Below are 14,482 nucleotides of genomic sequence, written 5' to 3' on the forward strand. Positions count from 1 at the left end.
CGGAGCCTCTATAGCCTGTGAAGGTCCAGTCGGCTGACTTATGGTGGGAGGGGACGGTTTTCAGTGGACCTCGATGTGCAGGCGGAGCCTTCAGGTCTCTCTCTTTATCCTCGTCTGCCTCCGTGTCACTGTTATTTGTGGCCCCCCCTGCTGGTCGTGGTGTGCGACCACTTACTTTCGGACTTGGAGACCTTGTATGATCCATTTGACAGACTGAGGACCTGTCTCCTTGTGGCTCTCGAGCTTTTAGTGTCAGTGTGAATTTGCCCTCCACATCCATGCCTTGGTCCTCTTCACGAGTTCCTAATACAAATTGTCCAGCTGTCTTCCCCATATCATGACGTTTATATGGGGGTGGCTCTGCTTCCCAGCTCGGTGCACTGGCTTTAGTCTCTTTGGATCTTTCCTCTGTCATTTTTTCTCTTTTCTGCTGTAGCCTCTGTGCTTCCTGCTTGAACAAGGCCAAAACTTCTTTTTCTTCAGTGCGTTTTTTGTTGTTATTTACGTTCTTCTGCTGATCTTTAATTTCTTTTTTCTGTATTTCTACCGCAACTGCTTCACACATCACGGGATCAAATGATCCCTCCAAAGGCCATTGCCTGCCCCCATGTGACCTTTTGTGCCACTTTTTCATACATTGGTTGGCCTTAATGCGTTTTCCTGGATATTTTCTTAGTACTAAGTCTAGCGGGGTACTTTCCCGACCTTGACCTTGAGAGTTACCCATGTAACCCTGACAAACGCTATGTGAGGTGTTTCTATGGTGTTCTGGTAGTCCCTCAGGGGCTGTCCTGATCCAGACCAAAAACTTGCTGGCTGTAACACCTGTTTTGTATTTTAAACCCTTAAAAGGATTAAATTTCCAACTGCTATGCCCGTCTTCTTTTTCTTTAACTAAATATGAAAATTTACCTGTTTCCCACCGAACCTTCCTTGGGACCACAGTCAGAGTCAACCTAGGAAACAGTTCTTCACCTGGATCGGTTGGTAGTGTTACTAAATGATTTAATGGTATGCTAAGTTCTTTATTAGGGTCAGCACAAAGCAGCTCCAGCCACGGGGTTAAACCCTGATGCCACAGACGTCTTATCAGCAGCTCCCAATTAATTAGAGGGAATTGTTCTTTCTTTTGCTTCAGATTGATTACCTTAGTAATCTGCCATAATTTCTGATTGATCTCTTGTTCGTCCTGCCAATGTTCTGCTCCTACCCTGTCAAAATAGGTCCTTTCCAGCCAAAAATGTGTCCTGATTCCCTGGGTTTCGATGTCTCCGTCAGTCAAGTAATGTTCTGGGAGTATTATTTCATCATCACTTAAGTCTCCCATCAATGACTGTCCCAAGCATTGATCAGTCTGTCAGCTTTTTCACTATAATCTAAGCTTTATCTCTTTTGATTTATAACCAATTTTATTTATTTAATCCTCTTACAACCCTAACACTTCCTAATGTCTTTGCTCCCGACTTTCTATTTTCCTTCTAATTTTTTTTAACTTTCTGCTTCTAGTCTTTTTCTGCTATATTTGTTTATTAGTTTTCTCTCTTTGAAATAATATCTACCTTCTCTGTATTTACATAGCACTCTTCTCCTGTCTTTTTCTTCACTGTCTCTGTTTCACACTTTCCTCTCTGCCTGTCATGCACCTCCCAAGTCCTCCTGTTGGGTCTAAATACCTCCCCCTCGTACTCTTTCACATTAATCTTGTATGTCAGCCAGCTTGCAAGCCCTCACAGCTTTGCTTGCACCTCCCCGCTTACTCCCCACTCTCCCACACACAATTTTCAACAGCTTTATACACAAAAATTATTAAAAACAACTTTCTATATCTCTCTATCTAGACTTCTGCCACTTTTCACTCCGCGGCTTTAAACAACCTTTTTATTCACGTAACACCAATGTGTTCTGTTTAAGCATGTATCTCTTCTTCACGTTAGACAGCTTCTCCGGCGCTGTCAGCAACTTCATATATTACTTTTTTCAAGCCCTCTTTGAGCGTACAATATTTCATTTACTTCTACGCCTTACCGCGCCTCGCGTGCGTATCCTGTGCTTAATATATTATTTTTCACCAGCTCCTTTCTGAGCATACAATATTTCATTTATTTCTACGCCTTACCGCGCCTCGCGTGCGTATCCTGTGCTTACTATATTATTTTCACAAGCTCCTTTCTGAGCATACAATATTTCATTTATTTCTACGCCTTACCGCGCCTCGCGTGCGTATCCTGTGCCTTTCTGCACTTTCTTCTACCTTTTTTCTTCACTTACTGAGCTCCTCATGAGCTTAATGTGCCTTTGCACTGAAAATATTCTCTTTTTCTTTTCTTATAAAAAAAACTCATATTACTGTGTACTTAATTACTTATTCTTCTCCCACGCCCCACAAGCGTGTATCTGGTGCCTTACTGCACTATTTTCTGCTTCATTAATTCTCATGTATTCTGCACTAACTCTTCATTTATTTATTTATTTTTAATTTTTTTTTATAGTTTTTCTCTTTTCTTAAAAAATGACGTCCTTTATTGAGCTCTTTTACTTACTGTCAGCTGTGCCACTTTGCACTTTTAAATCTCTTTATCACGTACGGTATTTCTACTGCGCCCCCTCAGGCGCTTATCTTGTGCTTCCTCTGCACGTATTCTCTGTTAAACTCTTTTTTCTCACTTATTTCACTTCAGGCTCTGTTAAACTCTTTAAATAACCTTGTATTACCTTGTATCTATTTGTCAGTATACTCCCCTAAATTAACCCCTACAGCGCATGCTATCAGCCGGCACGTTAGTAATGAATTTCAACACCAATTATTCCCCAAGCATCCAGGTTAGTTCTCCACGCACTCTTTCCGCACCAGAGTTCATGAACATTCCTGACCTTTCACTCACACAGACATTCTTTTTCCCAGGAACACACACACCTTCTGAGCATTTTATCTACAAGGCCTGATAATTTTCAATCTTATCTTTTTTAGTCTCTTATCAATTTTCTTAGTCCAGGTTCTTTTGGGTAAGAGGCAATTAAAAAATATCACCTGTCAACTTGGGCGGAAATCCCGACTCACTCCTCCAGATCGTGCAGAAATTATAAAAGGTTTCTGCTTACCTTTTAGTCGTGATCACTGTTATTTACGGTCTGGAGGGATGAGCTGGACTGCCCCAGGCTGCCGGAATGCCCCTGGACCCTCCTGAAGCTGGCTCGCCAAGTTCTGTCGCGGCTCGTCTTTAGTCTTCTCAGGATGTCGTCTTTTAGATAACACAAACTAATTGCAAGTGATATGCTAGAAAATGACACAACACTTTAGAATAATTCAGCCTTAAGCAAGATAAAATGCACAGAGTTTTTAAGTTTATTTAAGCCTTCGACACAAAGCTTAGACAAACTGAGTCCTCTAGAGAGACTGAATATGACAACCGCGCTCATCTATTTATTGGAGACCCGCGGGCATCGCTCCTCCTTCGACTTTTTTATTTATTTCATTCCCAAGACATGGTTTTCTATTGGAAGCGTCCTCTAGTGAACCCTAAGCAGGTGTTAGGCCATTATTTCAATGTGACAAACGCCCCCATTAAAACATGAAGGATTTACAACTGATTTTTTTAAAAGACCTTCAGCCACAGGTGCAGCTGGCCTGAGGCCCCCCCCGCACGTGGCCTCAGCCACACGTGCAGCTGGCCTGAGGCCCCTGCACGTGGCCTGCGGGAAAGCACCTAAAAGGCCTTGGAAAGCCCCTGACAGACTGAATGACTAATAGAGCCCTTTTTTTGGGTTGAACACCTGCTAGTTCAACCAGAGGACATACAGTTCGGATCAGGACACTTGATAGTTCATCACAGTTCAAATATGGACCTAAAAATTCTTCTACAGTGCACAACGTAATACAGACAGATACAAATATGCGCTATATCAATCCGACAAAAAGGTGACGTGTGGCAGGCTCGAAGATAGGAGACGTCTGGTGCGAGAAGAGCCGGATCCCACACAGGCCTCACCACAAACGGACCTGAAGAACACCGGAGCCGCCAAGCCCTGCGCCCCAGGTGGCCACTGTCTTCAGCAGTCAGACCCGGTACTGCTGGCAGAAAACAGAAACAGTTCTGGATGAGTGTGAGTTCGCACACTCAGTAATCCCACAGTCTGTATTCAGTAAGGAGGGAGCACCTCCACCTCCAATCACACACTCGTGCAGCTCCTGAGATAACCACTTATCTGGGTGGGGTGGGAGGCGAAGCCGTCGCAGTCCACACCAAATGCCAACTCCGCAGACAGGGTATCCGTCCCAGGAAAACGGCTGCAAAAAGAGATCAGACTAATACTTGAATTGAGGTTTAGCAGAGAATTACCTGTATGGTAGAAGATTTCTCGGCGAGGAGGTGGAGTTGCAGTCCAGTCTTTGTAGTGGTGGTGATGGGTGACAGCTGGTGTTGATGGGTGACAGCTGTCACCTCCAGCGGCTCCGACGCCCTCTCGTGCTTGGAGCCCGCACTCCAAGCAAGGCGCCATCTGGTGGTGGTGGGCCAGCAGTACCTCCTCTTCAGCGGCCCACACAACAGGACCCCCCCCTCAACGGGCGCCTCCTGGCGCCCGACCAGGTTTATCCGGGTGCCGAGCGTAGAAGTCGGCCAGGAGGGCCGGGTCCAGGATGAAGCTCCTTTTCACCTAGGAGCGTTCCTCGGGGCCATACCCCTCCCAGTCCACCAGATACTGGAAGCCCCGACCCTTGCGACGGACGTCCAGAAGCCGACGCACAGTCCACGCCGGCTCCCTGTCGATGATCCGGGCAGGAGGTGGTGCAGGTCCAGGGGTGCAGAGCGGTGAGGTGTGGTATGGCTTGATCCGCGACACGTGAAAAACAGGATGGATCCGCAGTGAAGCTGGCAGCCGTAGCTTCACTGCGGCTGGGCTGAGGACCTTGGTGATGGGAAAGGGTCCGATATACCTGTCTTTCAGTTTATGGGAGTCCACTTGGAGCGGGATGTCCTTTGTCGACAACCATACCTCCTGCCCAGGCTGGTATGCAGGGGCCGGGGAACGCTGGCGGTCTGCATGGGCCTTGGCCCTCGTCCGGGCCTTCAACAGGGCAGAACGGGTGGTCCGCCACACCCGGCGGCACCTCCTGAGGTGGGCCTGGACCGAGGGCACACGGACCTCTCCCTCCACAAGCGGAAACAATGGGGGCTGGTACCCCAAACACACCTCAAACGGGGAGAGGCTGGTGGCAGACGACACTTGGCTGCTGTGGGTGTACTCGATCCAGGCCAGATGGGTGCTCCAGGCCATCGGGTGCGCGGAGGTAATGCAACGGAGGGCCTGCTCCAACTCCTGGTTGGCCCACTCTGCCTGTCCGTTCGTCTGAGGGTGATACCCGGACGAGAGACTCACGGCGGCCCCCAGTTCCTTGCAAAAACTCCTCCAGACCTGAGAGGAGAACTGAGGGCCACGGTCTGAGACGATGTCCGCTGGTATCCCATGCAGACGCACCATGTGGTGGACCAGGAGGTCTGCTGTCTCCTGGGCCGTAGGGAGCTTCGGGAGGGCCACGAAGTGGGCCGCCTTGGAGAACCAGTCCACTATTGTTAAGATGGTGGTGTGGCCCTGGGGCGGCGGGAGGCCCGTGACAAAGTCCAGGCCAATATGGGACCAGGGGCGATGAGGCACCGGTAGGGGTCGGAGGAGTCCTGAGGTCCTCTTGTGGTCCGCCTTGCCCCTGGCACAGGTGGTGCAGGCCTGGACGTAGTCCTGGATGTCGGCTTCCATAGACGCCCACCAGAAGCGCTGCTGGACTACTGCCATGGTCCTGCGCACTCCAGGATGACAGGAGAGTTTGGACCCATGGCAGAAGTCCAAAACCGCAGCTCTGGCCTCTGGTGGGATGTACGTCTTGTTCTTCGGGCCGGTTCCCGGGTCCGGGTTCCGTGTCAGGGCCTCCCGGACGGTCTTCTCCACCCTCCCAGGTGAGAGTGGCCACGACAGTGGACTCGGGGATGATGGTCTCTGGGGGGTCTGACAGCTTGGCCTTGGCTTCCTCTTCATGCACCCGGGACAGTGCATCCGACCGTTGGTTCTTGGTCCCGGGGCGGTATGTAATCTGGAAGTCAAAGCACCCGAAGAACAGTGACCAGCGGGCTTGCCTGGGGTTCAACCGCTTGGCGGTCCAGATGTACTCCAGGTTCTGATGGTCCGTGAAAACCGTGAAGGCACCGTCGCTCCCTCCAACAGGTGTCTCCACTCCTCAAGAGCCTCCTTCACCGCCAAGAGTTCCCGATTGCCGACGTCATAATTCCTCTCAGCCAGGGTCAACCTGCGGGAAAAATAGGCACAAGGGTGGAGGACCTTATCGGACTCCCCGCTCTGGGACAGCACGGCTCCTATCCCTGAGTCAGAGGCATCCACTTCCACTGTGAACTGGCGAGTAGGATTGGGCTGCACCAGAACTGGTGCAGTTGAGAACCGGCGTTTCAACTCCTTAAATGCGGCTTCGCACCGATCCAACCAGGTGAAGGGGACTTTTGTGGAGGTCAGGGCTGTCAGGGGGCTAACTACCTGACTGTAGCCCTTAATGAACCTCCTGTAAAAGTTTGCAAAACCGAGGAACTGTTGCAGCTTCCTACGGCTTGTTGGGTGGGGCCAATCTCTCACCGCTGCAACCTTGGCCGGATCAGGGGCGACGGAGTTGGAGGAGATTATGAACCCCAGGAAGGACAAAGAGGTGCGGTGGAACTCGCACTTCTCGCCCTTCACAAACAGCCGGTTCTCCAACAACCGCTGTAGGACCTGACGTACATGCTTGACATGAGTCTCAGGGTCCGGAGAAAAGATGAGGATGTTGTCTAGATACACGAAGACAAACCGGTGCAGGAAGTCCCGCAAGACGTCATTAACCAATGCTTGGAACGTCGCAGGGGCGTTTGTGAGGCCGAACGGCATGACCAGGTACTCAAAGTGACCTAAGGGGGTGTTAAATGCCGTCTTCCACTCGTCTCCCTTCCGGATCCGAACCAGGTGGTACGCATTGCTAAGATCAAGTTTAGTGAATATTTGGGCTCCATGCAGGGGCGTGAACACCGAATCCAACAGAGGTAACGGGTATCGGTTGCGAACCGTGATCTCGTTCAGCCCTCTGTAATCGATGCATGGACGGAGTCCGCCGTCCTTCTTACCCACAAAAAAGAAACCCGCACCCATCGGGGAGGTGGAGTTCCGGATCAACCCGGCAGCTAATGAGTCCCGGATGTAGGTCTCCATTGATTCGCGTTCCAAACGTGAGAGGTTGTACAGCCTGCTGGACGGGTACTCAGCGCCAGGAATCAAATCGATGGCACAATCGTACGGTCGGTGCGGGGGAAGGGCGAGTGCCAGATCTTTGCTGAAGACGTCAGCAAGATCATGGTACTCACATGGCACCGCCGTCAGATTGGGGGGGACTTTGACCTCCTCCTTAGCTATCTCACCGGGTGGAACCGAGGATCCTAAACACTCCCGGTGGCAGGTTTCGCTCCACTGCGTCACACCCCCAGACGGCCAATCAATCCGGGGATTGTGTTTCAACACCCATGGAAAACCCAGAATCACTCGGGAGGTAGAAGGTGTTACAAAAAACACTATCTCCTCCCTGTGATTCCCAGACACCACCAAAGTCACTGGCTGTGTCTGGTGTGTGATTAATGGAAGAAGAGTGCCATCTAGTGCTTGTACCTTCACAGGGGAAGGCAGAGCCACCAGAGGGAGCCCTACTTCCTTTGCCCATCTGCTGTCCAGCAGATTCCCTTCTGACCCCGTGTCTATAAGTGCTGGGGCGTGAAGGGTTAAATCCTCACAAAGGATTGTGACTGGGATTCGTGCTGATTTTCGGGGTTCCCCCGCGTGTGTGTTGTGACCCACCCTTAGCCCAGTTTCTAAGGACGAGTGCTGCTGTTGTGACCGTTTGGGGCATTCTCTCTGTGTGTGCTCGGTAGAGCTGCAGAGAAAACACTCTCCACGGATCAGCCTCCTTTGTCTCTGATCTGATCGCTTTTTGGCCCTGCTCGTTTCCCTAGCAACGTCAGCAGGGGTAGCTGTCGTCACGTGGAGAGCCCTGGCAGCGGAGCGTGGGGAAAACGGCTCCCTTTCGGACCCGGGAGGAAGAGGGACGGCTTGTGCCTGACCACGCCCTTCGTCTCGCTCCCGTCGGTGTTCTGTTAATCGGTTGTCTAACCGTATAACCAGGTCGATAAGCCCATCTAAATCCTGCGGCTCGTCCTTCGCCACCAGGTGCTCCTTAAGGACCAGAGACAGTCCGTTTACAAAGGCGGCGTGGAGCGCAACAGCATTCCAGCCGGCTCGCGCTGCCGCGATGCGGAAGTCGACTGCATACTTCGCTGCGCTCCGACGCCCCTGCCGTATCGACAGCAGCACACTTGAAGCGGTCTCGCCTCTATGAGGGTGGTTGAACACCTGTCGGAACTCCCTCACAAACTCAGTATAAACTGTTAGGAGCCGTGAATTCTGCTCCCAAAGCGCCGTAGCCCAGGCGCGTGCCTCTCCTCGAAGCAAATTGATCACATAAGCCACCCGGCTAGCGTCTGATGCGTACGTGACGGGACGCTGTGAAAAGACGAGCGAGCACTGCATCAAGAAGTCCGCGCATGTCTCCACACAGCCTCCGTACGGCTCCGGAGGGCTTATGTATGCTTCAGGGGAAGGTGGGGGGGTTCGTTGAACAACCAGCGGAATGTCTGTTTCTGGCACACGGTCAGCAGGAGGAGGTGCTGCAGCAGCGCCCTGAGCATGCGCTTCCACCTGGGCGGTGAGAGCCTCCATCCTACGATTGAGAACACTGCTCTGCTTGGTAACCAAGTCCAACCGAGCGGTAAAGGCGGTTAAGATGTGCTGCAGCTCACCCAACACGCCTCCTGCTGGCGCCTGTGTACCTCGCTCTTCCATTGGCTGTTCAAGCAATGGTTGACGCCCCTCGGGATCCATGACGCTGGCCGAGAAATCCTGTTGGGGAAGTGTCATGACACGGACCCACAACAGGGGGCGTTAATGAAGGGACAATGGAATAGCCAAAAAGTAACAATTTAATGTTGTGAAGGTGCACAACGTAATACAGACAGATACAAATATGCGCTATATCAATCCGACAAAAAGGTGACGTGTGGCAGGCTCGAAGATAGGAGACGTCTGGTGCAAGAAGAGCCGGATCCCACACAGGCCTCACCACAAACGGACCTGAAGAACACCGGAGCCGCCAAGCCCTGCGCCCCAGGTGGCCACTGTCTTCAGCAGTCAGACCCGGTACTGCTGGCAGAAAACAGAAACAGTTCTGGATGAGTGTGAGTTCGCACACTCAGTAATCCCACAGTCTGTATTCAGTAAGGAGGGAGCACCTCCACCTCCAATCAAACACTCGTGCAGCTCCTGAGATAACCACTTATCTGGGTGGGGTGGGAGGCGAAGCCGTCGCAGTCCACACCAAACGCCAACTCCGCAGACAGGGTATCCGTCCCAGGAAAACGGCTGCAAAAAGAGATCAGACTAATACTTGAATTGAGGTTTAGCAGAGAATTACCTGTATGGTAGAAGAAAATATCATTTTTATGCAGTCCACAAACATTTAGTCTTAGAGCAAGATAATATAAAACTCACCAATAATTGTTTTTTTACGGGGAAATATAATCAAATATAGATCTAGTCTAAAGGCAAAACAATCATAAACAACCTCGAAACGGCGGTAGGCTAAAGACAGTAGATTTTCAATGCAATGCCACTCAATCAAATGTGCATATGAAAAAGTCCCCAAAAATAATTTTCAGGCAAAAATAAAAGAAATGTATACTCACCAAACGTACCGCAAGACAATATGAAGTTTTAAAAAAAGTCGATCCTTCCGTATAAGACAATAAAAAGGTGCTTTTGTAAGAGATGCAAACTGACGTAAATCCACAAATTACAGTTAGCGCGCACAATGCATGCTGGGATAGGGTCTTCTCTCTTGCAGTTTGTGGAGGGCCAAATTATAGCTGTAAATTTGTCATTTTTTTAAACAAAGATTTCTCCGTTGAATGACAGATCTGGGCTTGCAGATTTACTTTACTACATTCATAAGGATCTTATGTGTAAATATAAGTCATTTTTTTGGTCCAAAGATCTGACTGCATTTATTTCAATGCAGGTCTACTTTAATGAATTAACAAAAAAATTTCATTAAGTACTTGGAAATTACAAGTTTGTATATAAAGCATCCCCTGTTTGTTTTCATAACCCATAAGAAATTGTACAAACTGAACATAAGAAATGTTAAAAACAAAAACAACAACAACAACAACAAAAAACAAATCATGACTTTTACTGACAGTTTTCTTTGGAGAAATCAAAAGATTGGTCGAAATCGACCCGATTTACAACATTTACAACAACCTACAATTGGACTGTTGAATTTTTTTAAGTTGATTTTGTTTTGCATATTTGATGATTCTTTGATTGTACTTTGATATCTGATCTCTGTTACCGTTAGATTTCCCGAAGCAGTGGGTCACCCATCTGAGTCTGGTCTGCTTGAGGTTTCTTCCTTAAATCTTCCAAGAAGGATTTAATTTCATGACCACTGTCACCTATGTGCTTGCTCAATAATGTTGGTAAGGTTAGACCTTACCTATGTGATTACCTTGGGGAACATTATGTTGTGATTTGGCGCTATACAAATTGAATTGTCTAGATGAACATTTCCAAGAAGTAGTAGAAGAAGAAATCATTGAATATGTCTTGAACGTCACATAGAAGTGAAATAATGTTTTTCTTACATTATCATAATGTCATATCTGGGGACTGGGAGCATGCACTGGTGCCACGCTGTGGAACTGCTTTGGGTCCTGGCGTTGGTGGATCTAGCTGCTAACCAAAGGTGTGATAAAATACAGGAAAGGTTTTGCATAAACAAAGGCTGACTAATAAACGCCACTGCATGCAGAATTAGAAGATTTTCAGTCTTTAAAATTAAATAAAGTTAAATTTTAGTTTAATTAATTTAAATTAAAATAAAAATTTAAATTATTCCTATATTATTTATTGTTATGCTATATATCTTAAGTTGTTACGAGCCAGTATTTAGCTTCTAAGATTGCCATACAAAGCAGGAAAAAGGCTATAGATTTTTACAATTTTCCTTGCCCCCAGGAGCCTTCACTTGAAGCTAGAGCTGCCCCTGTCTGGATGGCAACCACAGAGGCAGACAACCGATCCATCCACATTTCTTGAAAGTTACCAACTATCATACTATCACAATGTCACTCATATCATTTCAGTACAAAACATTTGCCGACTGATAAAAGTATTATATCATCTCTCTACACATATTAGTAGCAGATATATTCTTGAAAATCCATGTTTAGGGTAATACTTGCCCTTCACTTTTGATTATTCTGTTCCAAACGTTAATCATCTGGTTTGACTCACTCAGGCAATATTCCTACTGTAGGGTAGGGTAATGAAACAGATTTAAAATATGGTTCTCAGCACTGTGCATCAGCTGTTTGTTCTGACAGGTGTCAGTTTTGGAGAGTAACCTGGCAGAGACTGGCCACAAATACTCTGTGGAGATGGACCGTCTCCAGGTGACTCTGACCCAGCTGGAGGATGAGTTGTCTCAGCTACGTTTGGACATGCAACGCAACAAGACTGATTACGAACAACTGCTGCGCGTCAAACAGAATCTGGAAATGGAGATCGCCACCTATAGGAGGCTGCTGGAAGGAGAGGAAGTGTGAGTGCTTTGGACAAGGCTGAGATGGGAAATCCAACATTGCTCAAAACTGTTTTGTTTTTTTTTGTACATTAACAAAAAGTTACATTTTTTCTGCAGGGTGAAGGAAACACCTCCACCTCCTAAAAGTAAGTACATGTTACTTTTTATACTTTCAACAAAATCTGTTAAAGATCAAATACAAGATTTCAATTTAATTTCTTAACAGCCGCCAACCCAAAGGATTATACGTAAAGAAAAAGGTCTAGATCTTACCCTGCCCATGAGCAAGCAACCAGATTGGGTTCAGTGGGGTGGTCATTTGCTTTGACTGTTTTGTAAGGATCACATGAAAAAGGCACAGTACAAGGTTTTTAGCAACATAACAAAGTAATAATAGAATTGTTGGCTTGCTCCAAAAGTGAGTCACTCCCAGTTGACCCCTATATTAAAATGGACAACTTTACAGGAGAAATAAACATGTTTACAACTTGGTAAAAAAACAAAACAAAACAAAAAAAACAACAGCAACTGTGCAGGGATGATTTGTAATTTATATAACTCATTGATTTAAATTATTTTAAGCCATATGGTTATGAGTAATTAGGTGTGTGGCTGCTTTGAGTGACAGTTGTGTACCGGCTGGTTCAAGGCCCTGCTAGCAGAGACTGCTAACTCTGCAGACGCAACCATGTTTGTCATTTTTGAGCATTTTATTTCAAAAATATCTGATATACGAGGTCTCTTAGATAATAAACCGACCCTTTTATTTTTTTTTTTAACTATATGGATTTGAATGACATGCGATTACACCAATCACGCTTGAACCCTCGTGCGCATGCGTGAGTTTTTTCACGCGTGTCGGTGACGTCATTTCCCTGTGGGCAGGCCTTGAGTGAGACGTGGTCCCGCCCTCTCGGCTGAATTCCTTTGTTTCACACGCTGCTCGAGACGGCGCGCGTTGCTTTATCAAAATTTTTTCTGGACCTGTGAGGAATATCCGAGTGGACACTATTTGAGAAATTAAGATGGTTTTCTGTGAAAAGTTTAACGGCTGATGAGAGATTATGGGGTGTTTCTGTCGGTGTAAGGACTTCCCACGGAGCGGGACGTCCTGCAGCGCTTCCAGGCGCTGTCGTCGGCCTGTTTCGAGCTTAAAACATCCTAATTTAAGGCTTAATTCACCCAGGACATCGTGAGAGAACAGAGAAGATTCAGAAGAGGCCGGCATGAGGAATTTATGCGGACATTCCACTGTTTAAGGACATTTTTTTAATGAAAGACGTGCGCGCAAATTCGCTGAGTCGTTTCCGTGACAACACGGCAAATCTGTGTGCGCCGCGACAGGAAAAACACCTCCGTGTTGAAAACCATTTGTAGAATTCAGGCGGCTTTTAATGGCTTTCAACAAGTGAGTAACTGAGAAATTGTTTAACAGCTTGGGCATGTTCCAACTTGCCCGTTAAGGTTTCCAACGGAGGTGTTTTTCCTGCCGCGACCCCCCGCGGTCGGGTCCAGCCCGACATGCGACTCTGCCCACACGTTCTTTCATTACAAAATGACCGTTAACAATGGAATGTCCGAATAAACTCCTCATACCGACTTCTTCTGAAAGTTCTCTGTTCTCTGACGACTTACTGCGTCAACAGAGCCTGAAATGTGGAAGTTTTCAACTTGAAACGGCGAGACGCTGCCGCCTCGAAGCGCAGATCGCCGTCAGGCGCCGTGGACCGTCCTTAAAGCGACACTACCAGACCAAAATCTCTCATCAGCCGTTAAAATTTTTACCGAAAACCAGCTGAATTTATTGAATGGTGTCCACTCAGTTGTGCCTTACAGTTTTGAAAAAAATTTTATCAAACAAAGCAAGTCTCTGAGCCATTCCTAAACAATGAAAAAAATCGATGAGCGGGTGGACGACTCCTCACTCAAAAACTGCCCACAGGCGAATGACGTAACCGACAGGCGTGAAAAAACTCTCGCATGCCCACGAGGGTTCAAGCATGTCTGATGTAATCACACGTGATTCAAATCCATATGGTTTTTGAAAAAATAATAAGGTCGGATACTTTTCTAATAGACCTCGTAATAGTGCTTGTGGACAATTGTATCCACAATAATTAGTGTTCTAGTATTGTGATCTTTCAGTATTATTAGCACCATAATTAGCAGATACTGCTAGCTTTGGGACGTTAGTTCAAATGACAGAATCACAGCTATTGAGGTAATGTTCTCGTCATAGATTTTAATTCCGGTACTCAAGCCACCTATTATGAAATTCATCACCCAGCCCACCAAAAAGTATTTTAATCAAACACCTGAACAAAGTTAGCCTGTTAGCTGGTTTGGTAACTGTGAAATGGGAGTGTGTTCAGGTTTCTTTCATCCAACCCAGATCAACTCAGTCTTCTTGTCCACGTTCCACCTTTATAACCATTTATAGTTGGATTCAGGTCATCGTAACTCATTATATGCATCAGAACAGACATGATAAAATGAACACAGAACAACAACGAGTCATAGATACTGGTTAGAAAAGGACAATACAGACACTACGCAACACAACACCAGTAACAACAGGATTCCTGTGGAAGCAGTGATGTCTCTCAGAGAGCCAGAGAAGCAGTTTGAGCAGCCAACATGCAAATCAGAGTCAACAGTGCGGACATGAGAGTTCCCCACAATAAGCAATCTGATGGTGCTCTGGCTCATGGCTGAAGAGAACTTTTTCCACAGAAAAACACTCATAAATCACAGAATCAACACTCT

General features: G+C 47.3%; 1 protein-coding gene across 1 annotated transcript in view; it reads left to right on the forward strand.

Moving 5' to 3' along the window:
• Window positions 1–14,482, forward strand: part of LOC117510994 (keratin, type I cytoskeletal 18-like) — a 35,211-nt gene that overhangs the window by 17,943 nt on the left and 2,786 nt on the right. The window contains exons 7-8 of the mRNA XM_034170925.1: window positions 11,517–11,734; window positions 11,834–11,862. Of these exons, the coding sequence (XP_034026816.1) occupies window positions 11,517–11,734; window positions 11,834–11,862 (247 nt within the window). The remainder of the gene's footprint in view (window positions 1–11,516; window positions 11,735–11,833; window positions 11,863–14,482) is intronic.

The sequence above is a fragment of the Thalassophryne amazonica genome, chromosome 5 (assembly GCF_902500255.1).
Source record: "Thalassophryne amazonica chromosome 5, fThaAma1.1, whole genome shotgun sequence".
NCBI classification, from domain to species: Eukaryota; Metazoa; Chordata; class Actinopteri; order Batrachoidiformes; family Batrachoididae; genus Thalassophryne; species Thalassophryne amazonica.